Here is a 27,216-nt window from a genome sequence, read left to right as displayed (position 1 = left end):
GAAGAGACTTTCAAGGACCTTAATGAGAATACCCAAAAAAATGGAAAAGGACCAGTTAGAAATTAAGCATACATTTCAGACATGAAATAAAGAATATAAAGAAACTCAACTGTAGATCAACATATCCCAAGTGTCAAACCAAAGATCTGGAATATAAGGAAACAAAAAACACCCAACCAGAGAGGCAGAAAGAAAGAAGAATCCGAAAGTGTGAAGATAGTGTAAGGAACCTCTGGGATGGCTTTAAGCGTACCAACATCCGGATTTTTGGGTGCCAGAAGAAGAGAAAGAGCAGGATACTGAAGGCCTATTGAAAGAAATAATGACAGAAAACTTTCCCCACCTGATGAAAGAAATAGATTTACAAGTTCAGGAAGCGCACAGAACCCCAAACAAAAGGAATCCACAGAGGATCACACCAAGACACATTATAATTAAAATGCCAAAGGCAAAAAACAAAGAGAGAATCTTGAAGCAGCAAGAGAAAAAGTTACCTACAAGGGAGTACCCATATGACTATCAGCTGATTTCTCAACAGTAACTGTGAAGGCCAGATGGGAATGGCAAGAAATATTCAAAATGATGAACAGCAAGAACCTACAACCAAGATTACTTTAGAGTAAAGATTACTTTGCTGTATTCAGAATTGAAGGTCAGATAAAAAAGCTGCACTGACAAGAAAAAGCTAAAGGAGTTCATCACCACCAAACCTGGATTACATGAAATGCTGAAGGGTATTGTTTAAGAAGAGGAAGAAGAAAAAAGTAAAGATAAAAATTATGAACAAAATGACATCAAATAGAAACCTACCAACAAGTGAATCTAAAAATCAAGTGAATAAAAAACTGTGAAGAACAGAATGGACTGGTGAATATAATGGAATCAGGGACATAAAAAGGGAGTGGACTGACAATTCTAGGGAGAAGGGGGTCCGAAAGGTGAGGGAAGAGATTGGACCAAAGTCTTTCACCTATGGATGAAGACAGTGGCAGGGGTAAGTATAAAAAATTTTTTTATTGATATTTTACAGTGAGGAGGAAGGGAGAGAGATAGAGAGCTAGAAACGTCGATGAGAGAGAAACATCGACCAGCTGTCTCTTGCACACCCCCTACGGGGGATGTGCCCGCAACCAAAGCACATGCCCTTGACCGCAATCGAACCCGGGACCCTTCAGACCCCAAGCCGATGCTCTATCCATTGAGCCAAACCGGTTTTGGCTTGACTATTGTTAATGTAATTTTTTTGTCTATGTTTTCCCCATTCTCCCCATCCCCATTTATTTTATAGTTATGCTGCCAAAACCGGTTTGGCTCAGTGGTAGAGCGTCGGTCTGCGGACTGAAAGGTCCCAGGTTCAATTCGGGTCAAGGGCATGTACATTGGTTGCGGGCACATCCCCCGTAGGGGGAGTGCAAGAGACAGCTGGTCGATGTTTCTCTCTCATTGACGTTTCTAGCTCTCTATCTCTCTCCCTTCCTCCTCACTGTAAAATATCAATAAAAAAATTTTTTATAGTTATGCTACCTATATACTGTCAGAGCATATAGCTATTATAGTAAACCCTCAATTTTGTGAACTTCAATTTCATGGACTTCAGATTTAACAGACAAAATTTCAGGTCCATATGTCATATGTGAAAATTAACAGCATGTTAATTTTTAAATGCTTTTAATCAATATTTGCTTGTAATTAAATCACAGGCTTTTTTTTGTTATTAATCACTCTTATTTTTAACTAATTTTGGCGAATAGGCCATATGTTGGAAAAAACACTAATTTCCATAATATAAGTAAATATTAGACATCTACAAGTATAGTCTACCTATTTAAATCCAAGAGTCACCCGTGTAAATGTTTGAGGAATGATCAGCACATGATCACATTCATTGCATACAGTAATTGGTTCTGTTGTCACCTGGCCTGACTTTCTGCAGCAGTTTTAACTCTTCCCAGTTGTTATTCCCAGTACTCTAAGCCATGCCCCAGCCATGTGCATTTGTTTACTCAAGGGGACTGGTGAATGCACGCATCTACCTGACCTATTCAGTATAAGTTTAAAATTACAATAGTATAAATAGAAAAATTTTCTATGAAATTAAACTTTTCATACATATTTAATGTTAATCACACAAATATAAGTAAAAACATATTTATTAATTTGTCAATTTTTTAACATATGCTACAGAAACCCTACATTAATAATGGACTTAAGGCTTTAATGGACAACCTTGTGCCCAAATTAGATCATTATATTGATGTTTTACCGTATATACTAAACTTTCTCTGTCAACTCTTTTTTAATTTTCATTCTACAGGTAATTTAATGTTCACCACTGGTCCTTCCATTGATGTCTCCCTGGTCATTTTTTCTGAAGCTCATTCTCTATATTCCTCAAGGAAGTACCTAAAGGAACAATATTCCTTGAACCACTGATAACAGTTTACTAGGTAACTAGAGGCCGGGTGCATGAAATCCACCCTGACCTTGGGAAATCCAGGATCCTTGGGGGATGTCCAACTGCTGGGATTGGGCCTAAACCAGTAGTTGGACATCCCTCTTACAATTCTGGACCGCTGGCTCCTAATTGCTCACTTGCCTGCCTGCCTGGTTGCCCCTAACTGCACCTCCCCGCCAACCTGGTTGCCCCCAACTGCACCCCCTGCAGGCCTGGTCACTCCTCATGGCCTCACCACCAGCCTGGTCACCCCACGCAGCCTGCTTGTTCAGTCATATGGTCATCCTTCACTAACCCCCTTGCCGGCCTGGTTGTAGACACCCATTTTGTGAGGGCATGATGGTCAATTTGCATGCTTTATTATATAGGATTCTCTCTATGCAAAAGTCAGTTGAATATCATGTTACTCCAGTTCCTTCTAGCATAAAAACTGTGATGAAAACCTAATTTTATTTTCCTTTTAAGACATGTATTCTTTTCTTCTAAATACCCAAAGCTTATTTTTTTCCTTTAAAGTCAAGTAACTTTATTAGAATAGGTCTTGGTGTTGGTCATCTGAATCAATAGTCTTAGGCACCTGGTATATTCTTTCAACATGCAGTTTCAAATATATATATTTTAATTAAAAAAAAGTTTTAACTATAGTTTTAGAATTTGTTATGTTGTCTTCATTTTCTTTTTCAGAAACCCCCATTATTTGTCTTTATTATTACTTTCTCTTGAAGCTTATTTTATCTTTTAAATTTTATTCTTTTCACCTTTTGTTTTCCTTATGGCATCATTTGCTCTTGCCTTCCTATTTGAGGCTTCATTTCTGAAATAATTTTTCCATTTATGTCTGTTTTTACCTAGGTTCTATCACCTTATTCCAGAATTTTCATAATTGACATATGTTGTTCTTTAATGGTTTATATAATTTTCTTTATGCCTTTTAGCTCATTCTGAAATTGTAGGTTATTGTTTTGGTCTGTTTTGTATGCTCATTCTATTATAAGCATTTATTCTCTGGAGGGAATTTAGTTCCTTCTTTTTTCTCCTATAATAATTTAGCATGCTATTTGACCTTGATTCATTTCAGTTGTTCATTTTTATGTAAATTTAATTTTCTCAAACTTTTAGAATGAGGGGATTCTGTAAGCTTTAACTTCACAAAGCTCCCTCTTCTGTTTGGGGTTTGGTTGGTGGTTTGTTTCTAAGATTTCTTTTTCTTTTTTTATGCTCACCTGAGGATATATTTATTGATTTTAGAGAGAGAAAAATATTGATGTCAGAGAGAAACACTGATCAGTAGTCTCAACCTAGGATCAAACCCAAAACCTAGGAATGTGCCCTGACTGGGAATTGAATCTGCAACCTTTTGTACAGGACAATACTTCAACTTAGCCACAGAGTCCAGGGCTCTAAGATTTCTTGGCTTTGTAACCCTCTCACCTTTATTTGGACCTACTTCTTTTATCTCTATTATACCTTTTCTTATAAACTTACTAGAGGCCTAATGCACCAAATTCATGCAACAGTAGGCCTTCCTTCCCCTGGCTGCCGACACCAGCTTCCTTCTGGCACCTGGGCCCCAGGCTTCTCTTGCAGCCCTGGCTTCATCCAGAAGGTCATCATTCAGTCTAATTAGCATATTATGCTTTTATTATAATAGAAATTCTAATAGATTATAATAGATATTTCACTCATAGCAGTTTCTCTTTAGCGTGAGCATATCTGATGTTGCCCCATTGCTTCCTTCTTCATCTTGTAGAGATTAAAATACTGATCGGGTCTAAAAAAAAGGCTCTTGGTAGTTTGTTCCCATCTCCTTGTATTTAGAGGTTTATAGAGATACTCTGATTACCGTTGTTTTCCCGAAAATAAAACATCCTCCGAAAATAAGACCTACTTACAGGTTTCCTACAGGAATCCCCCCCAAAATAAGGCCCCCCTAGGCTAAATATTAGAGATTTGGTCCACTGATTCTGAAATAAATGGAGTCACAAGAAATTCACCAGGAAATTCAGGAATTGGATTGTTATGATGATGTTCCAGAAGATGATGACATGATTATATATGAGTAAATTCTTGATACTATAGGATTCAGTTTGTCTGGTTTGTATTGACAACTACCGTACTACCGTACCGTATACAGGTAATAAATTTCCTTTATTTTCATTTAACAATAAATGTGTACCGTATTCTTCTTCATGGAAAAATAATTAAAACATCCCCTTAAAATAAGACCTAGCGCATCTTTGGGAGCAAAAATTAATATAAGACACTATCTTATTTTCGGGGAAACAGGGTACATTTTATTGTAATTGTTCTAGGCATTTAAATTTTTTGCTAAATTACTCTTTCTATCTTTATGTAAGGATTCAGAGACCAAAAACTATGCTACTACCACAATCACCACCAACTTTCCAGAATTTACCCCTCAACCAAACCTCTTTCCAGCTTCTTTCCCCAAGACTAGCTTTTCACTATGTGACTCATTTAGGCACCATTCATCTTGCAAGCACTGCATGGTAACCCTTTATAACATCTGCTTTTGTTGCTGCTTTTTGTTGTTAACAACCAGAATCAAACATTTTTGAAAGACATCATTTTGATGAACCAATTGAAAACTCTTCTTATTGTTCATATCATAAAACTGCTTTAAAGAGATTATTTTTGTTCTTCAGTAACAAAATCTTCAGGATGGAGAGAATCACATACTTTCACCAAACCAAATTCCATGTCAAAGAGTGACAAGTAAAAATATTACTGAACAAATTATGTATTATCAAATGAGTCTGAATAAGTCTTTTTTTTCACTTGAAAAAGTGAATGATGCATGGCAGATATTCAATGTTTTCTGAATGAAGGACCAAGAAAAGCCAAAGTTAGCTGTGTCCCTTTCTGCAATGTACTAGTAACCTCTTATATCCTTTTCTCTGGAAAGAAGTGTTTCCCTAAATCTAACTCAACCCATATTTCAAATAAATTAAAGATTAACCATTTTAACCATTTTGGAATTTTTTTGTAAATTTTCCTCATATACCAAATTTGACTGTAACAACAACAAAGAATTCTTTCTGGAAGTTTTACCCTACCTTCATGCTATAGTACTTGAAAAAAAATTTAACCTATAACTCCACAGAGAGCACGATGGTGTTCCCAGGATTAATATGCACAACCACAAATATAATGCAGTCCACAACTCACTCAATTAGTGATACACATTTCAAAATTAATTATTTTCTGCAAAATACAAAATGGACAACAGATCTACTAAAATCATTAAATGTGACAAACACTAATCTATCACCCAAAGCCTAGTAGTCTGACTGCTTTCTAGTCCCTTCTCACAGTTCCAATACATTGGTGTGCTAACACACACACATCACACACACACACACACACACACACACACCTAACACATATACACATATCTAACACACACAAACCCTTAACAGAAACACACACACCCCTCACACAAACATCTAACACACACAGATCCCCAACACAAACACCCAACACACACACGAGCCTCCAAACAACCCTTGCCCTTCCAAGTGTACTTTTGTTCTCTTGGAATGGGACGCAGGTTCGGCAGTGCTAGATTCAGGCGCGGGGAAAGGGGGAAGAGTGGGCAGAGGCTCTCAGGCGCGAGCCGGGTTCCTGTGGGGCGGCGACCGCGACGCGGGGTGTTTTCCGGGCTCGGGAGGCTCCAGGGGCTCGCGCCCGGGGGAGCTCCGGCCGCTGCGGCAGTAGGACGCCCCCGGAGCCAGCCCCGGACTGAGTGGCCAGCGCGCAGGTCCCCTCGCCGTCACGACCGTCCCGAGAGCCCCTGCTCGCCCACTCAGCCACGGGGTCCCCACACCTCAGGCGCCCTCCTTCCCGGACCCCTAGCCGGCCCACAGCGAGCGGGCGGCAGAGAAAGCCGCGGGCCGCTCACCCACCTGATGCTCTTTTACCACTTCGCTGAGGCAGGGGTACCGCTCCGAGATCCACCGGTAAAACTTGGGGACTCCCATCTCCACTTCAACACAATCCCACCGAGGGCCAAACCGAAACCTAACGCCCGCTGGGCCGCTGCCGCCTCCGCAGTCGCTCTACTGATGACAACACACCACCCGCCCGACCATAGAGTGGGCGCCGTCGGGTAGAGCGGCCGCCTGGAGGCCTCAGGGCGGAGCTGCGTCAGTGTGGCGCCCGCTCGTGCTAGGTTTCGAGCGTGCGTGGGTGCTTAGCCCTGAGAATGCCTCTGGACCCTGAATTTTGTCCTGTAGGCTTCAGTCTCCTGGGATACTATCCCAGTATTTTCAATTTTTTTCTGTAATCTTTTTTAGAGTGGAAGGGAGGGAGAGGGAATAAAAGAGGGAAGGGGAGGGGAAGGGAGAGGAGGGGAGGAGAGGGGAGGGGAGGGGGGGAGAGAGAGAGAGAGAGAGAGAGGGAGAGGGAGAGAGAGAGCTCACCTTAGTATTTTTCAACACAGATTTGAAAAGATCACGTGATTTATTCACATCAGTATTTTTCAACACAGATTTGAAAAGATCACGTGATTTATTCACCTCAGTATTTTTCAACACAGATTTGAAAAGATCACGTGATTTATTCACCTCAGTATTTTTCAACACAGATTTGAAAAGATCACGTGATTTATTTGGTTTAGTTTTGTTTGGTTCAGTGAGTTCTTTTCTTTGAGGGATACACACACACAACAGTTTCTTTTAAAAATGTTGTTTAACAAGTTTAAAAAAAAACAAAACACCTAACTACATCCGGCTTCCTCCTTAACTCTTAATATAAGGCCTTCAATTGGAAATTATGTTTACTTTTCACCTTTATACCTTTGGCCTTATCCTGTTTTCCCCAAACTAAACTGCAAAAAAGCAGCGTTCTCTAAAGCGAATTTAAGTGCAATCATCTATTATAAAAGTTTTCCATTTATTTGAATGTAATAACCTCATTGCTTCATAATTCTATAAATTATTTTAAATCCTTGGCAAGAAAAAAACAAATTTTAAATACATTTAAAATCTCTTGAAATTTTTAGTATTGCTGTTTTCCAAGACAACTACATTCAGTATGGCAACATCTTTACAATAACAATATTTATATAGTTTTCATATTCATACTTGTGTTATGTTCTTCCATATCACACTTTTAACGACACAAAAACAGTTTTGCTCTAGCCGGTTTGCCTCAGTGGATAGAGCGTTAGTCTGTGGACTGAAGAGTCCCATTTCCAATCTAATTAAGGGCGTACCCCCAGGGTTCTGGCTCAGTCCCCAGTATGGGGCATGCAGGAAATAGCCAATCAATGATGCTCTCTCATCATTGATGTTTCTCTCTCTCCCTCTCGCTTACTCTCTAAAATCAATAAAATATATGTATGTAAAAAAAAAGTTTTAAGTGAACATAATGATGTGCTCTTTTTGTTATGCTATCTATCTATTTTACTAGGTTGACAGTTCCTAGAGGGCAGGGGACACAAGTTGTGTACAAATCTAGCACAGTGATCTGTCCACATAATTTATTCAGTTTTTATTGTCCAAATGAATCCTATGCTAGCAAGTACTTAAAAATAAAAGGTGTAAAATGAAATAAGGCTGGCTTGCTTATTGCAAATAAATATTTTTAGAGTATGAGAATATTTGTTGTTCTATTTCTGATTATAATACACAGTACATAGTAATAAAGCAGTTTATTTCTTAATAAAAACATTATTTTAAATGTTAACATAAAGGGAGAAATAATACTAGTTGCTTTGAGAACGTAATGCAACTTATATTGTACTTTGTAATTCAATAGGTAAAAACAGAGTAATACCAAATATTTTAATTTTCAATTATTAACATATGTGATTTAATTTCACATATATGGGGTCCAACCAAGGTACATTTGGCATAGTAAGTTCTCATCAGTAGCTTCTTGTATAAGGTAATGTACATGTCCTTCAATAGATAAGGGCAGCCCTGTCACTCTGTTTCGGGTCTTGATTACACCTTGCAGTCGCTGCTCGATGTCAAGAACATGGGTCTTGGCCTAAAAAGACGAAGTTGAAAATCAAGAGTTAAGGACTCAATAACATAAGCATGCTGATAATTTGGAATTACTACTTTTTTTGTTATTTAACAAATGTTAGTGCCATTTTGTTGATTATTATCCCTTTTGTCAGAGCAAATATGAGAAAAGAAAACAAGTATAACTGCAAGATATTGATTTGAAGTCTTGCAATGTTGATCCAATATCAACTATTTAGACATATTTCTGAACTATCTGAAATACCAGGGAATATTAGTAGGGAAAGAAGAAAAATTTTTAGTGTTGATAGAAGAAATCATTTTCTTTTTTCTTTTTTCTTTTTTTTTAAATATATATTTTATTGATTTTTCACAGAGAGGAAGAGAGAGGGATAGAGAGTTAGAAACGTCGATGAGAGAGAATCATCGACCAGCTGCCTCTTGCACACCCCCCACAAGGGATGTGCCCGCAACCAAGGCACATGCCCTTGACCGGAATCGAACCTGGGACCCTTCAGTCCGCAGGCCGACGCTCTATCCACTGAGCCAAACCAGTGCCGGCAGAAATCATTTTCAATGTGAACTGTAAAACTTGACATACTCAGGAGTTGAGTGAATAAGTTTGTTGCTATTATAATCCTGACTTATTAGTGCAAGTAAATTTTTTTAACATAACAACTATTGGGTCGGCAACTAAGTAATTGCGGGTTTCACACATATATGGCTTCAGTTGAATTTTTAGGTTTGCAGACGTAGTACAAATGTAAAACACATTTTGTTATTTGATAGTTGGCTATTCAGCTGTTAATCAGTAAAAAAAGTTTTTTGATCTGTTTTGTAGTTTTCATTTGGCGTTCGTTAAAAAATGGAAAATCAAAAGGAACATTTTCGTCATATTTTGCTTTTTTATTTCCTCAAAGGGAAAAACGCATCGCAAGCTCATAAAAAGTTATGTGCTGTTTATGGTGACGAAGCCTTAAAAGAACGGCAGTGTCAAAATTGGTTTGCCAAATTTCGTTCTGGTGATTTTTCACTCAAAGATGAAAAACGCTCTGGTCGTCCAGTTGAAGTTGATGACGCCCTAATCAAAGCAATAATCAATTCGGACTGTCACAGTACAACACGTGAGATTGCAGAGAAGCTTCATGTATCACATACATGCATTGAAAATCACTTAAAACAACTTGGCTATGTTTAAAAACTCGATACATGGGTTCCTCACGAACTGAAAGAATCACAGTTAACGCAATGCATTAGCAGCTGCGATTTGCTAAAGAAACGTAATGAAAATGATCCATTTTTAAAACGACTGATAACTGGTGATGAAAAATGGGTTGTTTACAACAATATCAAGCGGAAAAGATCGTGGAGCAGGCCAGGTGAACCAACTCAAACAACATCAAAAGCTGATATTCATCAAAAGAAGGTTTTGTTATCAGTTTGGTGGGATTACAAAGGAATTGTCTACTTTGAACTCTTACCACCCAACCGAACGATCAATTCTGATGTCTACATTGAACAACTAACGAAATTAAACAATGCAGTTGAAGAAAAGCGGCCCGAATTGACAAATCGAAAAGGTGTTGTATTCCATCATGACAATGCAAGGCCACACACAACTTTGGTCACTCGGCAAAAATTAATGGAGCTTGGTTGGGATGTTTTGCCACATCCACCATATAGTCCTGACCTTGCACCATCTGATTACTTTTTGTTTCGATCTTTACAAAACTCCTTGAATGGTAAAAATTTCAATAATGATGATGATGTCAAATCGTACCTGATTCAGTTTTTTGCTAATAAAAACCAGAAGTTTTTTGAACGTGGGATTATGATGCTGCCTGAAAGATGGCAAAAGGTCATTGATCAAAATGGGCAATACATTACAGAATAAAGTTATTTAGTTCCATGAAAAAATTGTCTTTGATTTTCTTTAAAAAATCCGCAATTACTTAGCTGCCGACCCAATACTAACTACATCTGTTGTAGACTCATAAATGTAACTATTGTATTATAATAGTAATATTACATGTCAACAGTTTACCATGTCTTAATCTAAGCACCATTTTAAGTGCTTAAATAAGTAATATTTTGCAATAAAAATGCAGTGATATAATTTAACAGCTATTGGTAATTTACTTCTACTAGAGTGTCAACTGAGTTTATATATTAAGTACTCATGTACTTACTATGATTAATGTAAAATTAGATTAAAACATTAAAGCTGAGGCCTACTGCTCTGTAAGTCCACACAATTTGTGTTCAAATTTTCCCCACTCTATCTCATAATTAAAATTGTCTATGGTTTAAACAAGTGTGTCCTCAACTATGCTTGTATTATACAAATGATAATAATGTTAATATTAGCTGAAACCGGTTTGGCTCAGTGGATAGAGCGTCGGACTGCGGACTGAAGGGTCCCGGGTTCGATTCCGGTCAAGGGCATGTAACTTGGCTACGGGCACACCCCCACTAGGGGGTGTGCAGGAGGCAGCTGATCAGTGTTTCTCTCTCATTGATGTTTCTAACTCTCTATCTCCCTTCCTCTCTATCAAAAATCAATAAAATATATTTAAAAAAAATAATTTTAATATTAGTAAAGGTAATAAAGAAAACTTAGGGCATTGGAATACTAGAGACTAGATTTCAGAGTATTCATTGACCAGTCACTGATAGTATTTGGAACCAGTTCTCATTTGTAGAGATATACAATATCAGCTTACATCAAGCTATACCTTCTACTAACCTTTTCATTAACCACTTCCCCAGTTTCATTCAGTAGTGCTTTGGAATGCCCTTTTACCGGTTTACTCCATTCCACAAGAGGATCATGTAGAAAAGTCTTTAAGACACTAAAATGGAAAGAAAACATTGTAAGTAATAATACAATGTTATCTCTGTAAAAAGAATTCTTTTTTTAAAAATATATTTTATTGATTTTTTTACAGAGAGGAAGGGAGATTGATAGAGAGCTAGAAACGTTGATGAGAGAGAAACATCAACCAGCTGCCTATCGGGGATGTGCCCGCAACCAAGATACATGCCCTTGCCTGGAATCGAACCTGGGAACTTTCAGTCCGCAGACCGACGCTCTACCACTGAGCCAAACGAGCTTCGGCTGTAAAAAGAATTCTTAATAAGGAAAACACTTAGGCCGGGACCGGTTTGGCTCAATGGATAGAGCGTCGGCTGAAGGGTCCCGGGTTTGATTCCGGTCAAGGGCATGTACCTTGGTTTTGGGCATATCCCCAATAGGGGGTGTGCAAGAGGCAGCTGATCGATGACTCTCTCTCATCGATGTTTCTAACGCTCTATCTCTCTCCCTTCCTCTCTGTATAAAATCAATAAAAAATATATTTTTAAAAAAACAACACTTAGGTAAAAAGTAAGTGAAGGATGAGAAACTAATGGTATACTCTTCTTATAATACACATTATTCCTACTTCAGTAAAATATGTGAAATTACTGTTTTGGGATTTGAGGAGGGAAAGGAAAGTGGATAGAGGGAAGAGACGATAGAGGAGGATAGAGATGTACTTGGAGAACAGTAAAATGGTCTGTGTGCCATCTCTAAATGCATAGTGTAAACTGTTCAATTAATATTTTATCCCCTGGCATGTCTCCACAATGACCAGAAAGTATTTATAGCTACCATATAAACAGACTCAGCCCAGATTTTTCTATTGTGCAGTAGATGTCAAATCTACAATAATTACCTATGGGAAAAACACACTTAGATATCTTGTAGGCATCTCAAATTCATTATTTTCAAAACAAAACTCATGATTCTTCCCCAAACTATTTCTCCTGTATTCCTCAAATCAACACCTTTCATCCACTGTCTCTTGCTTCCTCTTCCTAGAAACACCTAATCCTACTTTCTGAATCTCTCTAGAATCTCTTGACTTAATCTCTATCTTGACTGTCACTACTTCAGCCAGTATTTGCCTCGGGTACTGCAACAGTCCTCTAACTAGTTTTCTGGCCTCTAGCCCAAACTGGAACTGTAATTTTTCTACAATGCAAATCTGATTATCTCATTTCTTCTTTTATTTTCTTCTTAAAACCCTCCATTGACTTCAGATTGTTTTCAGGGCAAAGTTTAAATGTGTAAACCGACCTCATGTGGACCTTTCATATGTTCTGCTCACACCACTTCCTAGGAATAAAGTACTTAAAGTATACCCTCTAGAATACAGTATTGCATTTCTCAGGCAAGACATGCCTTCAATACCACTGATATTTGTAGGAAGCAGCTATAGGGTTAACCCTCGGATTGACCTGTGGCAGGGCCACAAACAAGTCTCAGCTTCCAGGGCAGAGACCTCTTAGAATAATTAAGGTTAACATTATAGCCCTCCCTAGTTCCTTCCTAGGAAGCTAATGTGCTGTGGGAGGTGCAATAAGTGCTGCCAAAACAAGGTGAAACACACAAGAACACTGTAAAGATGTTGACCACTTCCTATGTTTTGCTTTGTGTGTTCTGCCTCAGCTTACAGGCTGGGTCTTTTCTGTGTCCTCATCCAGGCATGTGAGATTCACCTAGCCCCAGCTGTATTCTCTTGTCTTCTTTAATCCCTCACTTCCCCTCCACAGGTTCACCCTTGGCCATCTGGCATGGCACAGATATTTCTTTCACTCAGAACACACTTTTCCTTTTTGTGTGGCCAATTATATTTATCTTTAAGGTCTTAACTACTTCCTATAGAAGTTATTTCCTGACATATTTCAAACTAGTATAGGAGCTCCTAGTTGAGTGTTTCACAGGATGTTATACTTCCTCTTTCAGAGAATTTGTTTTTGCCTCTAAAACATTTATTCTACCATAATGTCTGATAGACAGCTTTTATATAAAAAGGTAAATAAATGAACTTTAATCCTTTTTACAAACTAGTTGATCCTTGAACAATATAACTATACAGGTCCACTTATATGAGGAGTTTTTACAATAATTATGTCCACTTTTATAAATTTTCTCTTCCTTATGATTTTCTTAGTAACATTTTCTTCTCTCTGGCTTACTTTATTGTAAGAATACAATATATAATACATATAACATACAAAATATGTTAATTGACTATTTCTGTCACACAGTAAGGCTTCCAGTCAACAATAGGCTATTAGTAGTTAAGTTTTGGGGGAGTCAAAAGTTATATGCAGAGTTTCCACTGTGCAAGGGTATTGGTGCCCCTAACTGCCAATTTGTTCAAGGTTTGACTATTTCCTCCAGCTAACATAACATCTAATGGTGAAAGATGGACTTCTTTAGCCCTAACATGAGGAACAATACAGGAATGCAGACTTCTTTTCATGTTTATTCAACATTGTTCTAGCTAGGACAATCAGGCAAGAAAAAGAAAAGGCATTAAGATTGTAAAGGAAGAAGTAAAACTATTTTCAGATGACATGTTGTAGAGAGAAGATTTTAAGGTATCTACAAAAATAACTCTTAAAAGTAATAAACAAGTTCAGCAAGGTTGTATGATATAAAATCAATATACTATTATCAGTTATATACACTAGCAATAAAAAATAAAAAAATAAAATTATTTTTGGAGTAGCATTAAAAGCAATAAGGCATTTAGAAACATTTTTTCAAAAGTTAAATAACTTGCAAACTAAAAACTACAAAACATTGAAAGAAATTAAAGATAAATAAATGGGGGGGGGGAATTTCTACATTCATGGGTCAGGAGACTTAATATTGCAAAGATGGCAATAATCCCCAAATTGATTTATAGATTCAATGCCATTCCTATAAAATCCAGGCTGTTTTCTTGCAAAAATTGACAAAATTCATATGGAAATGCAAGGGACCCACAATAGCCAAACAATCTTTTTTTTTTTTAAGTGTGTGTGTGTGTGTGAGTGATCTCAGAGAAGGGGAGGAAGAGAGAGCTAGAAACTCCAATGACGAGAATCACTGATAAGCTGCCTCCTACAGGCACCCCACTGAGTTCAAGCCCATACCTGGGCAAGTGTTCTGACCAGGAATTGAATTCCAGGTTCATAGGTCGATGATGCTCAACCTCAGAGCTATGCAGGCCAGAAAAGCCAAACAATCTTGAAAAATAAATAACATTTGGACTAATCACACTTCCTGATTTCAAAACTTACTACAAAACTACAGTGATGAAGACAGTGTGTTATCATAGGTTAGAAATGAAGATAAATGGAATAAAACTGGGAATCCAGAAATAAATTCTTCTATATGTGGGCAACTGATTTTTAACAAAATTGCTAAGAAAATTAAATGGAGAAAAAATAATCCTTTTAAAAATGGTGCTGGGACAACTGGATATGCATATTCAAAAGAATAAATTGGAACCCTACCTGATACTAGATAGAAAAAAATAACTGAAAATGATCAAGGATCTAAATATGAGAGCTAAAATTATAAAACAGATGAAAACATAGGTATAACTCTTCATATCTTGTAATTTATGCGATAGGTTTTTAGATAATGACATTGAAAGCACAAATAACAATAAGAGACAAATTGCAATTTATCAAAGTAAAAACTTTTACACTTCAAAGGGCATCATCAAGAAAGGAAAAAGACAAACCATATATCAGACAAAATATTTGCAAATCGTATCTCACAAGGGGCTAGTATCTACTTATATAAAAGAACTCTTATAACTCAACAATAAAAATATAAATCTTATTTAAAATGGGATTTGAATAGACATTTGTCCAAAGAGGATATATAACTGACCAAAAAACAAACAAACAAACACATATAAAAAGATATTCATCCCTGGTCATTAGGGAAATGTAAATTATACTCACAATGAGATGTGGGGGCACCATAACCAGCAGCTAGACATGGCTCTCTTGGGAAAATTCCCAAGTTGTTGCCTGTTGTGTGCTGTCAGTAGGTTGGTAACAATACTTGGTTTCAGGTGGCTCTAGCCTCAGACCTGGATGGGGTTCCCCGATATCTAGGGACTGCCCATCACACAGCCAAGCCAGGGTAAAGAATGCAGGAACAAGTAGCAGCTGAGCAACATCAAATGCAGGCAAAAACATGTCTGAATCATTTACTTGAGCATATTGGTCTATGCCCAGATCATCCTTCATTGAAGATTCAAGGGCCACAAGCTGAGCCATTAAGCATGACACTGTAGATGGGACACTATTTTCCCCCCACACCTGCCCCCAATTAAAGCATTTACCTATCTTGCCGCTGTTTTTGTGGGGAAGTTAGACAACTCAGACATGAGTGGGAGTGGGAAGTCAGACTTCTGACAGATCTTTTACACTCTTGAATTAGGAAGAATAAAAAAAAAAAAAAAAATGGCAACAGTCCTCAGAATAGCACAATGAACCTTGTGTACCCATCCATATCTGACCACCAATTACCCACAACTGTTCTACCCACTTCTTTATGGATTTTTCCTTTCCAAGCAAACCTCGAACATCTGGATATTTCTTCTATAAATATTTAAGAATGCATCTGTTCAAGATAAGGGCCCTTTAAAACATAATCACAAAACTGTTCCCACCTTGAAAAAGTCAATAATTTAACTATTATAAGTCTACTTAATTTTAAAAAATCCACAATGAGATACCACTTCACACCCACTAGGACAGGTAAAATTAAAAATACATATAATCAGAGGTGTTGGTAGGGGTGTGGAGAAATTAAAGGTCTTAGACATTGCTAGTGGGATTATCAAGTATTATAGCTACTTTGAAAAAGATTCAAAGTTCCTAAAAATGTTAAGCTTAGAGTTAACATATGAGCCGGCAATTCTACTTCAAGGTATATCTAAAAGTATCCTAGCTAATAAAAGAGTAATATGCAAATTGACCTACCTCTGCTACACCAACAAGCCACGCCCATAAGCCAATCAGGAGCGAATATGCAATAAACTCAACCAAGATGGCTACGGCCACAGAGAGCAGGAGGGAGGCTGGGGTTTCCCAGGCAATGGAGGAAGCCAAGCTTTCCGCCTGCTCTTGCCGGCCTAGGCCTCCATTCAAGACTACAAAGTTTCAATGATAGAAGATACATAAATTCCAACAGAAACGGCTGCCACCATGGAGCAAGCAGGAGGCTTGACTCCACTCCAGGCTACAAAGTTTCAATTGTAGAAGATAAATAAATCCCAGATACCAGGGCCTCCGCTTGGGTTGCCAGGGGGAGTGGCCGGCCTGCACACCACCACAGGCCCCTTGCCCAGGCTGCCCCATGCCCCAAGGGAACCCCTACCCTGATCTGGGACACCCTTCAAGGCAAACCAGCTGGCCCCCACCCATGCATCAGACATCTATCTTATCTAATGAGTAATATGTAGATTGACCTTCACACAATATGGCTGCTCCATGTGGTCAAAGATCATGTCCCTATGTGGACACAAGATGGCCACCAGAAGATGGCCAGCAGGAGAGGACAATTGGGAGGGACCAGGCGGGCAGAGAAGGGAAGTTAGGGGTGTCCGGGCCTGCAGGGAAGGGCAGTTAGGGGGGGGACTCAGGCCTGCAGTGGAGAGCAGTTTGGGGGGACCAGGCCTGCAGGGGAGGCAGTTAGGGGTCACCAGGCCAGCAGAGGGAAGTTGGGAGTGACCAGGCCAACAGGGAAGGGCAGTTGAGAGGGACCCATGTCTGCAGGGGAGAGCAGTTGGGGGTTACCTGGCCTGCAGGGGAGGGAAGTTAGGGACAAACAAGCTGGCAGGGGAACAGTTAGGCATCAATCAGGCTGGCAGGGGAGTGCTTAGAGGTGATTAGGCTGGCAGGCAGAAGTAGTTAGGAGCAATCAGGAAGGCAGGCAGGTGAGCAGTTGGGAGCCAGCAGTCCTGGATTATGAGAGGGGTCCCAGATTGGAGAGGGTGCAGGCTGGGCTGAGGGACATGTCCCCTCTGTGCACAAATTTCATGCACCAAGCCTCTAGCTAAATATATATTTACATAAAACTTATACCCAAAATTTCATAGCCACACCATTCACAATAGCCAAAAAGTGGAGACAATCCAAATGTCCATTAATTCATGAATGGATAAACAAATTGTTTCCATACAATGTAATATTATTTGGCAATAAAAAAAGAATGAAGTATTGATACATGCTACAGCATGGATAAACCTTAAAAACATTATGCTAAGTGAAAGAAAACAGACACAACAGGCTACAGGTTGTAAGATCCCATTTATATATGAAGTATCCAGAATAGGCAAATCCACAGAGACAGAAAGTAGATTAATAGTTGCCAAGGGATGGTGAGAAAGTAGAGATGGGGAATGATTGCAACTATTTCTTTTGGGGGTAATGAAAGTGTTTTATAACTAGATAACAGTGATGGTTGGTTTTTATTAAGCAGTGATAGTTGCACAAATTTGTGAATATACTAAAAACCACTGTAGAATACACTTTAAAAGAGTGAATTTTATGAATTGTAAATTTTATGGTATGTAAATTACATAAAGCTTTATTTTAATAATTCTACTTCAACCAATGCAAAGTGGCTTCTATATAAAGAAAGCACACTTAGGAACCAATAATTACATTCTAACTTACTATAAATTGTTTACAAAATATAAGTGATTACCTCATTAAAGGCTCTCTCTGATCTCGCATCAGCCTCATTGTAACTTCACAAGCTCTTCTAAAAAGACCTTCTGTTCCCATAGGACCCATTCCATTAACCATATTATGAGTCAGGCGAAATGGAACAATTTCTGGAACTTCAAAGGTTTCTCCCTTAAAACAATACATTTTATTAAAAAGCAACAATGTTAGAATTTTAAAATCTTTATGAAAAAAAATTTAGAATTTCATGTCTAGACTCATTTAGCAAAAAGCAAACATATTTATATTTGTTAACTATGTTAGAGCTCATATCACAAAGGATCTATATGACTATGACTCTACCTTTGCTATTTGGGGAATGTAAGTGCAACCCCTTGTATAAGATCTAGAGGATGAATGGACTCACCTTTTACTGAATTACTATGGTAAACAGCATTAAAGAGAATTTCTTATGCATTCAATGTTTTATTTTATATTAACTTCCTTAATATCCTTCTTGAATAATATAAAGTACTTACATATATTGTCATATATTTCTTTTTTTCTTTAAAACTTTCATTTTAAAAGAGTAGAGGAAAAGATATAGCCAAGCATTATATGTTCACATCCCTCAGACAGGAAATGTAACATGGAATGTAATGTAGTCCAGGTCATTTATTTTTTGCCATTCTTTAACCAGCCTTTCCTAGGACTTTTTCATCCTTCCAGTTTCCCTAAATTCCTCTCTTGTATAATTTAACATATACCAATGGCTTATCTCTGATTGTTCTCAATTTGGCCTGTGACCTTTTTTGTATTCGACAGCAGAAGGCAACCAATAGAAAAGGAGAATGAAGAAAAAAGTGGTCTACCTACTAGTATGCTTTCCAAAATCCTAACATTGGAAAATTGGAGAAGATCTTAGGGAGAATCCAATTACCTTAATTTTCAGGCCCTACTCTAGATCTACAGAATCTGAATCTCCTGGGATGTTTCCTAGGTATCTGCATTGAAAAAAAACCAGAAATCCTCTTATCCTGGGTGGTGTGGCTCAATGGTTGAGTATAGGCCCATGCACCAAGAGATCACTAGTTTGATCAGGACACATGCCCAGATTGTGAACTTAATCCCAAGTAGGGAGCTTGCAGGAGACAGCTAATCGATGTTTCTCTCCCATTGATGTTTCTATTTCTCTCTCCCTTCCTCACTCTCTAAAAAAATCAATGAAAAAGCATATTTTAAAAAAACAAAAAACAAACAAAAAAACACCTTAGATGATTGTGATATGCTGACATGTTTGGAAACCATTATATTAAACTACTGTTTCTCTAAAAGTGAGACTCAGTAAAATGAAATGCTCTGTCCATGTGCATGTAACTAGGAACTAATTGAATTAGAACTTGAACCTATGTTTTTAGACTTAATTTCATTGCTAGTTTTACTATATTATGCTTCTGAGTTTTCACCATCCTAAGTTGCTTTACAGAAGGCTATGGGATATGTGACTCACCTGTGACTAACTGCTACCAATGAGTAAAGAAAATTAGTAGAAAACATACAATTACCTAGAGTAAAAGTCACATCATATACCTTATTGAAGAGACAGTTGAAATCCACATGCACACATTCACCAGTCAAAGAATCAAAGAGAATGTTTTCACCATGACGATCTCCCAGGCCCAGGATATAACCAACCATTGACATAACTGCGGTGGAACGGCAGTATGCTGATCTGCTACTGTACCTAAAGAAAATGCCTATCAAATATCCTCATGTATATCAGGTAACATAAACTTAAAATACTTTTTTACTAGTATATCCAATCATAATAATCCTATCTAATAAAGAGGAAATATGCTAACTGACCCTCATGCTGTTGCAAAGATGGCAGCGTCCACAGCCAATAAGCAGCGAATATGCTAAATGACTCCCCTGCCCTCAAAGATGGTGGTGCCCACAGCCAATAAGGAGGGACTATACTAACTGACTGCCCTGCCCTCAAAGATGGCAACACCCACAGTCAATAAGAAGGGAATAAGCTAATTGACTGCCATGCCCTCAAAGATGACGGCACCCAGTTTCTTCAGCCAGCCCAAGACATAGGCAAGCCTCGGATGACGGCTGCCCAGCTGCTCAGGGCCAGCTGAGGCTCAGGTAACCAGGGCCAGCTGAGGCAGCAGTGGCAGCAGCAAAGGTGTGATGGGGCGTCACCTTCCCCTGATCACCAGGTCACCTCCCACCCCTGAGGGCTCCCAGACTGAGAGGGGGCAGGCGGGCCTGAGGGACGCCCCCCTCCAGTGCATAAATTTTCATGTACCAGGCCTCTAATTTATTATAATCTTGGTAACTTGCCATGATGTTGGATCAGGGAATGTTCTCAGAAACCACTCATGAAAAACAGGAGGATGTCTGGGCAGGAGAAATTCTTGGAATACTTTGAGTTTTTCAGACAAAGCTGCTGCCTTTGGTAGCATACACTGGCGAAGTTCCTTCCCTGTCATATAAACTCCTGCAAGGCAGAGTGATTTCCATGAATCTTCATAAGCCAAATGAGAAAAGGGGAATTTCTTGTTGTTAAAAATAGGACAGAAAACCTCTACTTTTATTTAAACTGTTATTCAAGAGCAGAATTGAAAACTTTCAATTATGTATAGATAAATTTATCTTCTTGTTCATTATAATTAATGTCAAATAAAACCAATGTTATGGAATAAAATAATAATAATACCAGAAGATAGCACACAGAATAAATCCAATGTGAATAGTACCCCTTGTAAAATTGCTGCAGCCCTCACAAAAATTATAGTGATCTCCCTGTTAATCAGTATGTAGTATAGGTAGATCCACACAGAATCATTACTAAAAAACCTACTATGGTGTTCTGGAATAACTTACTCTGTGCGAAGGCTAGCCCATAAGATTCACAGTATACCTGGTTCTTAAACTAATCTTGCAAAATGCAAATCATCTGGGGAAGCAGAACTTCTCATATATTTGTGAACCATGTTAGATAACTGCTTTGACTCTATCAAATGTCTTTTAGGCTCACCTTGGTTTGGTGCTTTTTAAGATTAATTAGTAACAGTTAATCTTCATAAAACAATGCACAGCTAAAAGTTTGATGGACAAATTTGCAATCTGAGGTTATTGGGAGTTAAATGTTGCAGAGTACAATTGTGTGTTCATAATAATGTGGGAAATATATATATATACTTCTACATTATTTCATCCTTCTAAATAAAATAGTCAACAGCAAGTTCCAGAAATCAGATTCAAATATGTTTGAACTACAGTTCTGCAACATACTAGCTATGTGAACTTGGATAAATTAGTTGACTTCTCTGGCACTGATTATAAAGAAGAAATAATTGGGCTTGTTAACAACAATAAATAAAATAACGTACACAACATACTTAGCACAATACATAACTCATCAATATTATTTAATGTTATGGGTTGAATTTTATTCTGAAAAAAATGTATTGAAGTCCTAACCCTTGGTACCTATGCAAGTGATTTGAAATTATGGTTTTTGTCCATGTAATCAGATTAAGAAGTCATCACGGTGGTCCCTTAATATAATTGGTATCCTTACAAGAAAACAGACATAGAGTTAGGGAAAATGCTATGATGTCTGAGGCAGAGAATGGGCTTATGCACCTATAAGTATCAATAAGAAACATAGAAGGTTGATGATGACACCAAAGAAAAAGGTTTGGAACAGGTTCTCCCCTAGGGCTTTTAGCAATATCATGATCATACTCACACCTGATTTTGGACTCCTAGCCTTTAGAACTGTGAGAGAATAAGTTTCCACTGTTATAACCTGTTTGTAGTACCTTGTTACAGCAGCCCTAGAAAATTAACACTTATAATTCATTCTGATATATTTATTTATTACTAGAGGGCCATTGCATGATATTCTGGGCCATGGGCCATTGCATGATATTCATGTGCAAGAATAGGCCCCTGGCTTCACTCCCAGCCGCCGGAGAACGGGTAAGTCCCCGCTCCCCGGCCACCTGGGGTCTGGCAGTCAGAACATACCCGTTGCCAGGTGGCCTGGCTCTAGCACATCCTCGCTTCTGTCTGGAGCACCACTCCAGTAGCTTCCTCTGCTGCTCCCCTTGCCCTCACAGCAGGCTTCACTCCGCTCTGTGCCTGCATATGCAAATTAACCTATATCTTTGTTGGGTTAATTTGCATACTCACTCTGATTGGCTGTGGACATAGCGGAGTGATGTTACTTTGCATGTTTCTCTTTTATTTAGTTAAGATGTATTTGCATCACATGCATTTTAAAAAGTAGAATTTTAGACTTAAAAAATTTCATTACAGAGTTCTCATATATCCAAATCCTAAATTTTCTTATTTTTCATTACAGTAATATAATTATATAAACCAGAAAATTAATATTACTATATTATTATTAATCTTCAGACCTTATCTAAATTTCACCAACTGTCCTACTATCACCCTTTTTCTGGGTCAGGATCCAATCCAGGATTCCATATTGCATTCAGTTATCATGCTTCCTTAATGTTCTCAGATATGTGAAATTTCTGTCTTTATCTTTCATTATATTGACATTTTTAAAAGTATTCTGAGCAGGGGGGTGGGGATTGGTAAGGTATGTACACATATAATACCTTAATGAAAAAATGAGAAAAATAAATTAAAAAAATAAATAAATGAAAAAAATAATAAAATTCAAACTGAAAAAATAAAAAATATTCTGAGCAATTATATTTTTGTTTTACCATTGCAAAGTTATTACTTTTTCCTTTTGTAATTAATAAGCTATCTTTGGGGGATATACTTTGAAACTCTGTAAATAATCTGTGTCCTGTCATATTTTCCCTATTTCAGCATCCATTGAGATTCACTGCCTGCAACAATTATTACTATGGTGTTTGCTAATTGACAATTTTCTATTTCCATCATTTATTCACTGCAATTCTAATATAAAGAAGAACTGTTTGTACTTCCTTATTTATTCAAGTATTTGTTTACATTGGTGTGGAATTATTTATTCCATACGTAATAATTTAATACTATTATTATCTATTTTGGTGCTCATTTATGCCAGATTTGGCCAGTAGTAGGCTCCACTTCAATTCTAATAATTTCAGTTTCATTCCAGCCTTCCCTTTTCTTTTCTTTCTCTAACAGTGAAAAACTAGCTCCCATTAGCCACAATATATTTGCTTATTTGCTAAAATCTAGTATACACATTATCATTCCAGAATTGCTAACCAATAACTCTGTGAAAAATAAATTTTCTATACATTTTTTTAAGCTAACACAATCCTGGGATGAAAATAACAAAGGAATTAAAACACAAAAAAGAAAAAAACAAACACTTAAGTATTTCTGTATATAGGATCTCATTTGAATGGAAATTTCATCATGGTTTATACCAAAAGAATATGCTATGATATGTGTTAATAATAATTATACCATATTATACATGTTAGCAGCTATTATATGCAAATTATATACTTATATTATAAAAATTAATCTTAGTACCCTTTTCTTTATATAGTTTGGTGAGAATAGGTCTCAAGCCAGCTGTGTTATTAACCCATTCAATAATCCCACACTCATCATTCAACGGAATAACTGCATATGTTCGAATATGAAGCTCTCTTCTACGAGATTCTGCATCTTTTCTTAAGCACTATGAAAAACAACAACACACACATAAAATTAAAAATTAAAAATCTCTAAATGTTATATCAAATATATCTAAAGATTGTTCATTTCATAGCAAAAGAAGGTCAATAAAAAGCTTACCATGTAGTGTAGATGAATAATTTTTCAGAATGACAGGCAAGGAAACTGGTTAGACAGTATCTCTAATCTCTTTCTAAATCATTAAAATTGACTTGGGAGAGAATCCAAGATGGCGGCATAGGTAATACCTAACTGCAGCCTCACACAACAATTTCAATAAAATACAACTAAAATACAAAATGGACATTACCCAGAACTACAGGAAAGTCGACTGACTGGAAATTCTACAATGAGAAGGAAAGAGAAAACCAGAAGGAAAATCAGAGGAGCTGTAAAAGCCTAAGGTACAGAGACACATTGCGCGCACGGAGAGGACGGAGTCGAAGAGGAGGGGGAGGCTGAATGCCTGGCTGGTGTTCCCTAGCGGGAAGGAGATAAAAGCTCCGGACTGTGCTGAACCCCAGATCCAATAGCACTGAACCCCAGTTCTGGGCCAGACCCTGGGGACCCAGGCTCATACAGAGGGAGTCTGGGCTGTTAGGCGGAATCTCAGGGGAGCGGGGAAAGGCAGAGCCCCTGGAGGCACGCACATTACGCGCAGAGGAGGGACTGTTGACTCTGCTGCTAGATTGCCCTAGTGGAAAGGAGACAAAAGCTCTGGACTGTGCTGAGCCCCAGTTCTGACTGTACTGAACCCCAGTTCTAGGCCAGACCCTGGGGACCCAGGCTCATACAGACAGAGCCTGGGTTATAAGGTGGAAACCCAGAGGAGCGACAAAAGGAAGTCTCAGAGGCGCACACATTGCGTGCAGAGAATGGGTGGTTGACTGTGCTGCTGGATTGCCCTAGCAGGAAGGAGACAAAAGCTCCGGACTGCTCCGAACTCCACTTCCAACTGAACTGAACCCCAGTTTCGGCCTCATTGGGGTAGAGCCTAGACTGTTGGTAGCAGGCGAAACTTGAGGGCACCTTTCTCTCAGATGTACTTGCAACGAGTAGTGAAGGACCCTGAGGAATACTGAGATTCAGGAGTCTCATAGGGCGTGGCTGACGGAAGCCTAGGCTGTAGGCTCCACCAGGAAACTCCGCCCCATCCAAGCTGAAGAAAGAGACTTTTAATGCTACCAACTCAGGGAAGCTGCGAAATGCCAAGACAAGGAAACAGGTCACAAATGAAAGAAATGGAGGACAAAAAGCGACTGGATATAGAGTTCAAAACCAGGTTTTGAAAATAGGTTTTTCAAGAATTTCCTAGAAAAGGCCGATAAGACCTATGAGGATATGAAAAAAGATCAACAAGAAATAATAAGGGATCAACAAGAAATAATAAAGGATCAACAAAAAATAAAGAATACATCGTCTGAAATAAAATATATCACACGGAGTCCTAAAAACAGAATGGAAGATCGCAAGAATCAAGTCAAAGATTTGGAACACAAAGAGCCAGAAGATACTCCTCCACAAAAGCAAGAAGACAAGAGAATCCAGATAGTTGAAGATAATGTAAGAAATCTCTGGGACAACTTCAAGCGAACCAACATCAGAATTATGGGGGTCCCAGAAGAGAGCAAGATACCGAAAACATACTGAAAGAAATAGTGACAGAAAACTTCCCCCAACTGGTGAAAGAATTAGACCTACAAGTCCAGGAAGTGAACAGAACCCCAAACAAAAGGAATCCAAAGAGGACCACACCAAGACAAATCATAATTAAAATGCCAAGAGTAAAAGACAAAGAGAGAATATTAAAAGCAGCAAGAGAGAAACAGGTAGTTACCTATAAAGGAGCACCCATACGATTGTCAGCTGATTTCTCAACAGAAACCATGCAGGCCAGACGGGAATGACAAGAAATATTCAAGGTGATGAATAGCAAGAACCTACAGCCAAAAATACTCTACCCAGCAAAGCTATCACTCAGAGTCGAAGGCCAGATGAAAAGCTTCACAAATAACAAAAAGCTAAAGGAGTTCATCACCGCCAAACTAGAATTATATGAATTGTTGAAGGGGGTTCTTTAGGAAGAGGAAGAAAATAAAGATAAAAATTATGAACAACAAATAGGTAATTATGAACAACAAATAGGTAATTATCAACAAGTGAATCTAAAAACCAATGGAATTAAAAAGCCTGATGAACAAAAATAACTGTTGAATATAATAGAATCAGAGGTATGGAAGGAGAGTGGACTGATGATTCTCGGGGAAAAAAAGAGTGGGGGGTGTGGGAAGAGACTGAACATAAACTGCGCACCTATTGCTAAGGACAATGGGGGGTGGGGAAAGGGCATGGGTGTGATGGGAACCTGGTGGAGGAGAGCAATGAAGGGGGGGAAATGAGGAACATTTGTAATAATATGAACAATAAAGATTTACTTAAAAAATACAAAACAAAACAAAAATAAAATAAAATAAAACTAAAAGACAAAACGTCTATGACCTAGAATCAAGGGAAAGCTGGCTACGTAGAAGTTCTACAACTAGACAGAAAGAGAAAAGAATATTCAGGGCACAAGCGCTAAAAAACTGAGGTACTGGGGCTTGCCTGATAGGGGCTGGCTGCAGATCACGGTTGTTAGCAAGTGTTGCTTTCTTCAACCCAAAGAGAGACAAGCTCCCAATCTCTCTAAAATCCAGATTTTGGGGAAAAGCTGGATTGTCTGCCCTCGGGTTGGAAAGTGAGGATGGCTTGCTTGCAAAGCTGCAAGGAGGAATAATTGTCTGCTCTGCTGGGGTGCAAGAGGCGGGGACGTGGTCAGAAAGGCAGAGAAGGCTCACTGCCAGCCATTGATGTTTACCATGCCCTAGCCTGAGACTCCACCACAATCTACAAATACACCCATGCTCCAAGTAGCAGCTTTTGCATATGAATGGCCTTCTCTATTGCAGTTTAATCTAGCAAACTTGCAACCCAATACTGACAGCTCCAAAGCCTCCAAGCTCCAAGCAGGGAGGAGAGGACTGTGGTTCTCACAGTTGTTCCTGCAGGGTGGCCTCAGACAGTAGCTGAACTGTACCCCATTGGAGATTCAGCAGCCAGTGTACCTAACGGTCAGTGTGAGACACCAGATTTAAATTCCTCACATTCATAAGTGACACATTCGGGAGGCAGAATCAAGGAGAACCAAAGCCCCACTGAAACAAGTCCTGCACCATAAGCGTGTCGCCAATGCAGGAGTTCTTCCATTATAGACATAGCGGGTCCTCACAGCCAATTGGCCTGGAGGTTAATTCCTCCCAGTGTACCAAAAGCAATCAAGGGTTAACTAAACCAAGACATTGCACTCAACCCACAAAGGGGTATACCAAGAGCAACCACCTCAGGTGATTGGGGAAGCTGAGCTACTGGCCCCTATAGGTCACCTACCACACAAAGCCATTCCATCAACACAGGGAGGCAACCAAAATGCAGAGACACAGAAGCATGTCACGACTGGGAGAGATGGAGGAAAGTAAACTACTGGACGACACAGAGTTCAGAACCACATTTATAAGGTTACTCAAGAATCTTCTAAAAACCGCT

The 27,216-nt window shown here is 38.5% G+C and overlaps 2 protein-coding genes across 8 annotated transcripts in view; both read right to left on the bottom strand.

Moving 5' to 3' along the window:
- XRN1 (5'-3' exoribonuclease 1) overlaps positions 1-6,595 on the bottom strand; it is a 214,342-nt gene extending 207,747 nt beyond the window's left edge. For 2 of the 7 annotated variants that reach the window (XM_084872412.1, XM_084872416.1), the window contains exon 1: positions 6,382-6,593. In XM_084872412.1, coding sequence (XP_084728538.1) covers positions 6,382-6,456 — 75 coding nt within the window. In that variant the 5' untranslated portion in view covers positions 6,457-6,593. Of the gene's footprint in view, positions 1-6,381 lie in introns of all 7 variants that reach the window. The other 5 variants (XM_084872415.1, XM_084872418.1, XM_084872414.1 and 2 more) reach the window with 3 other exon arrangements.
- Positions 6,596-8,114: 1,519 nt separating this feature from the next.
- ATR (ATR checkpoint kinase) overlaps positions 8,115-27,216 on the bottom strand; it is a 181,471-nt gene continuing 162,369 nt past the window's right edge. Inside the window, exons 42-47 of the mRNA XM_084872405.1 lie at positions 23,488-23,638; positions 20,311-20,467; positions 19,549-19,702; positions 17,999-18,150; positions 11,195-11,300; positions 8,115-8,470 (exon numbers count right to left, since the gene is read on the bottom strand). Of these exons, the coding sequence (XP_084728531.1) occupies positions 8,297-8,470; positions 11,195-11,300; positions 17,999-18,150; positions 19,549-19,702; positions 20,311-20,467; positions 23,488-23,638 (894 nt within the window). The 3' untranslated portion in view covers positions 8,115-8,296. The remainder of the gene's footprint in view (positions 8,471-11,194; positions 11,301-17,998; positions 18,151-19,548; positions 19,703-20,310; positions 20,468-23,487; positions 23,639-27,216) is intronic.

This window comes from Pipistrellus hanaki (assembly GCF_964339955.1).
Source record: "Pipistrellus hanaki genome assembly, chromosome: 2".
NCBI lineage: Eukaryota > Metazoa > Chordata > Mammalia > Chiroptera > Vespertilionidae > Pipistrellus > Pipistrellus hanaki.
This window is presented reverse-complemented; position numbering and strand designations above follow the sequence as displayed.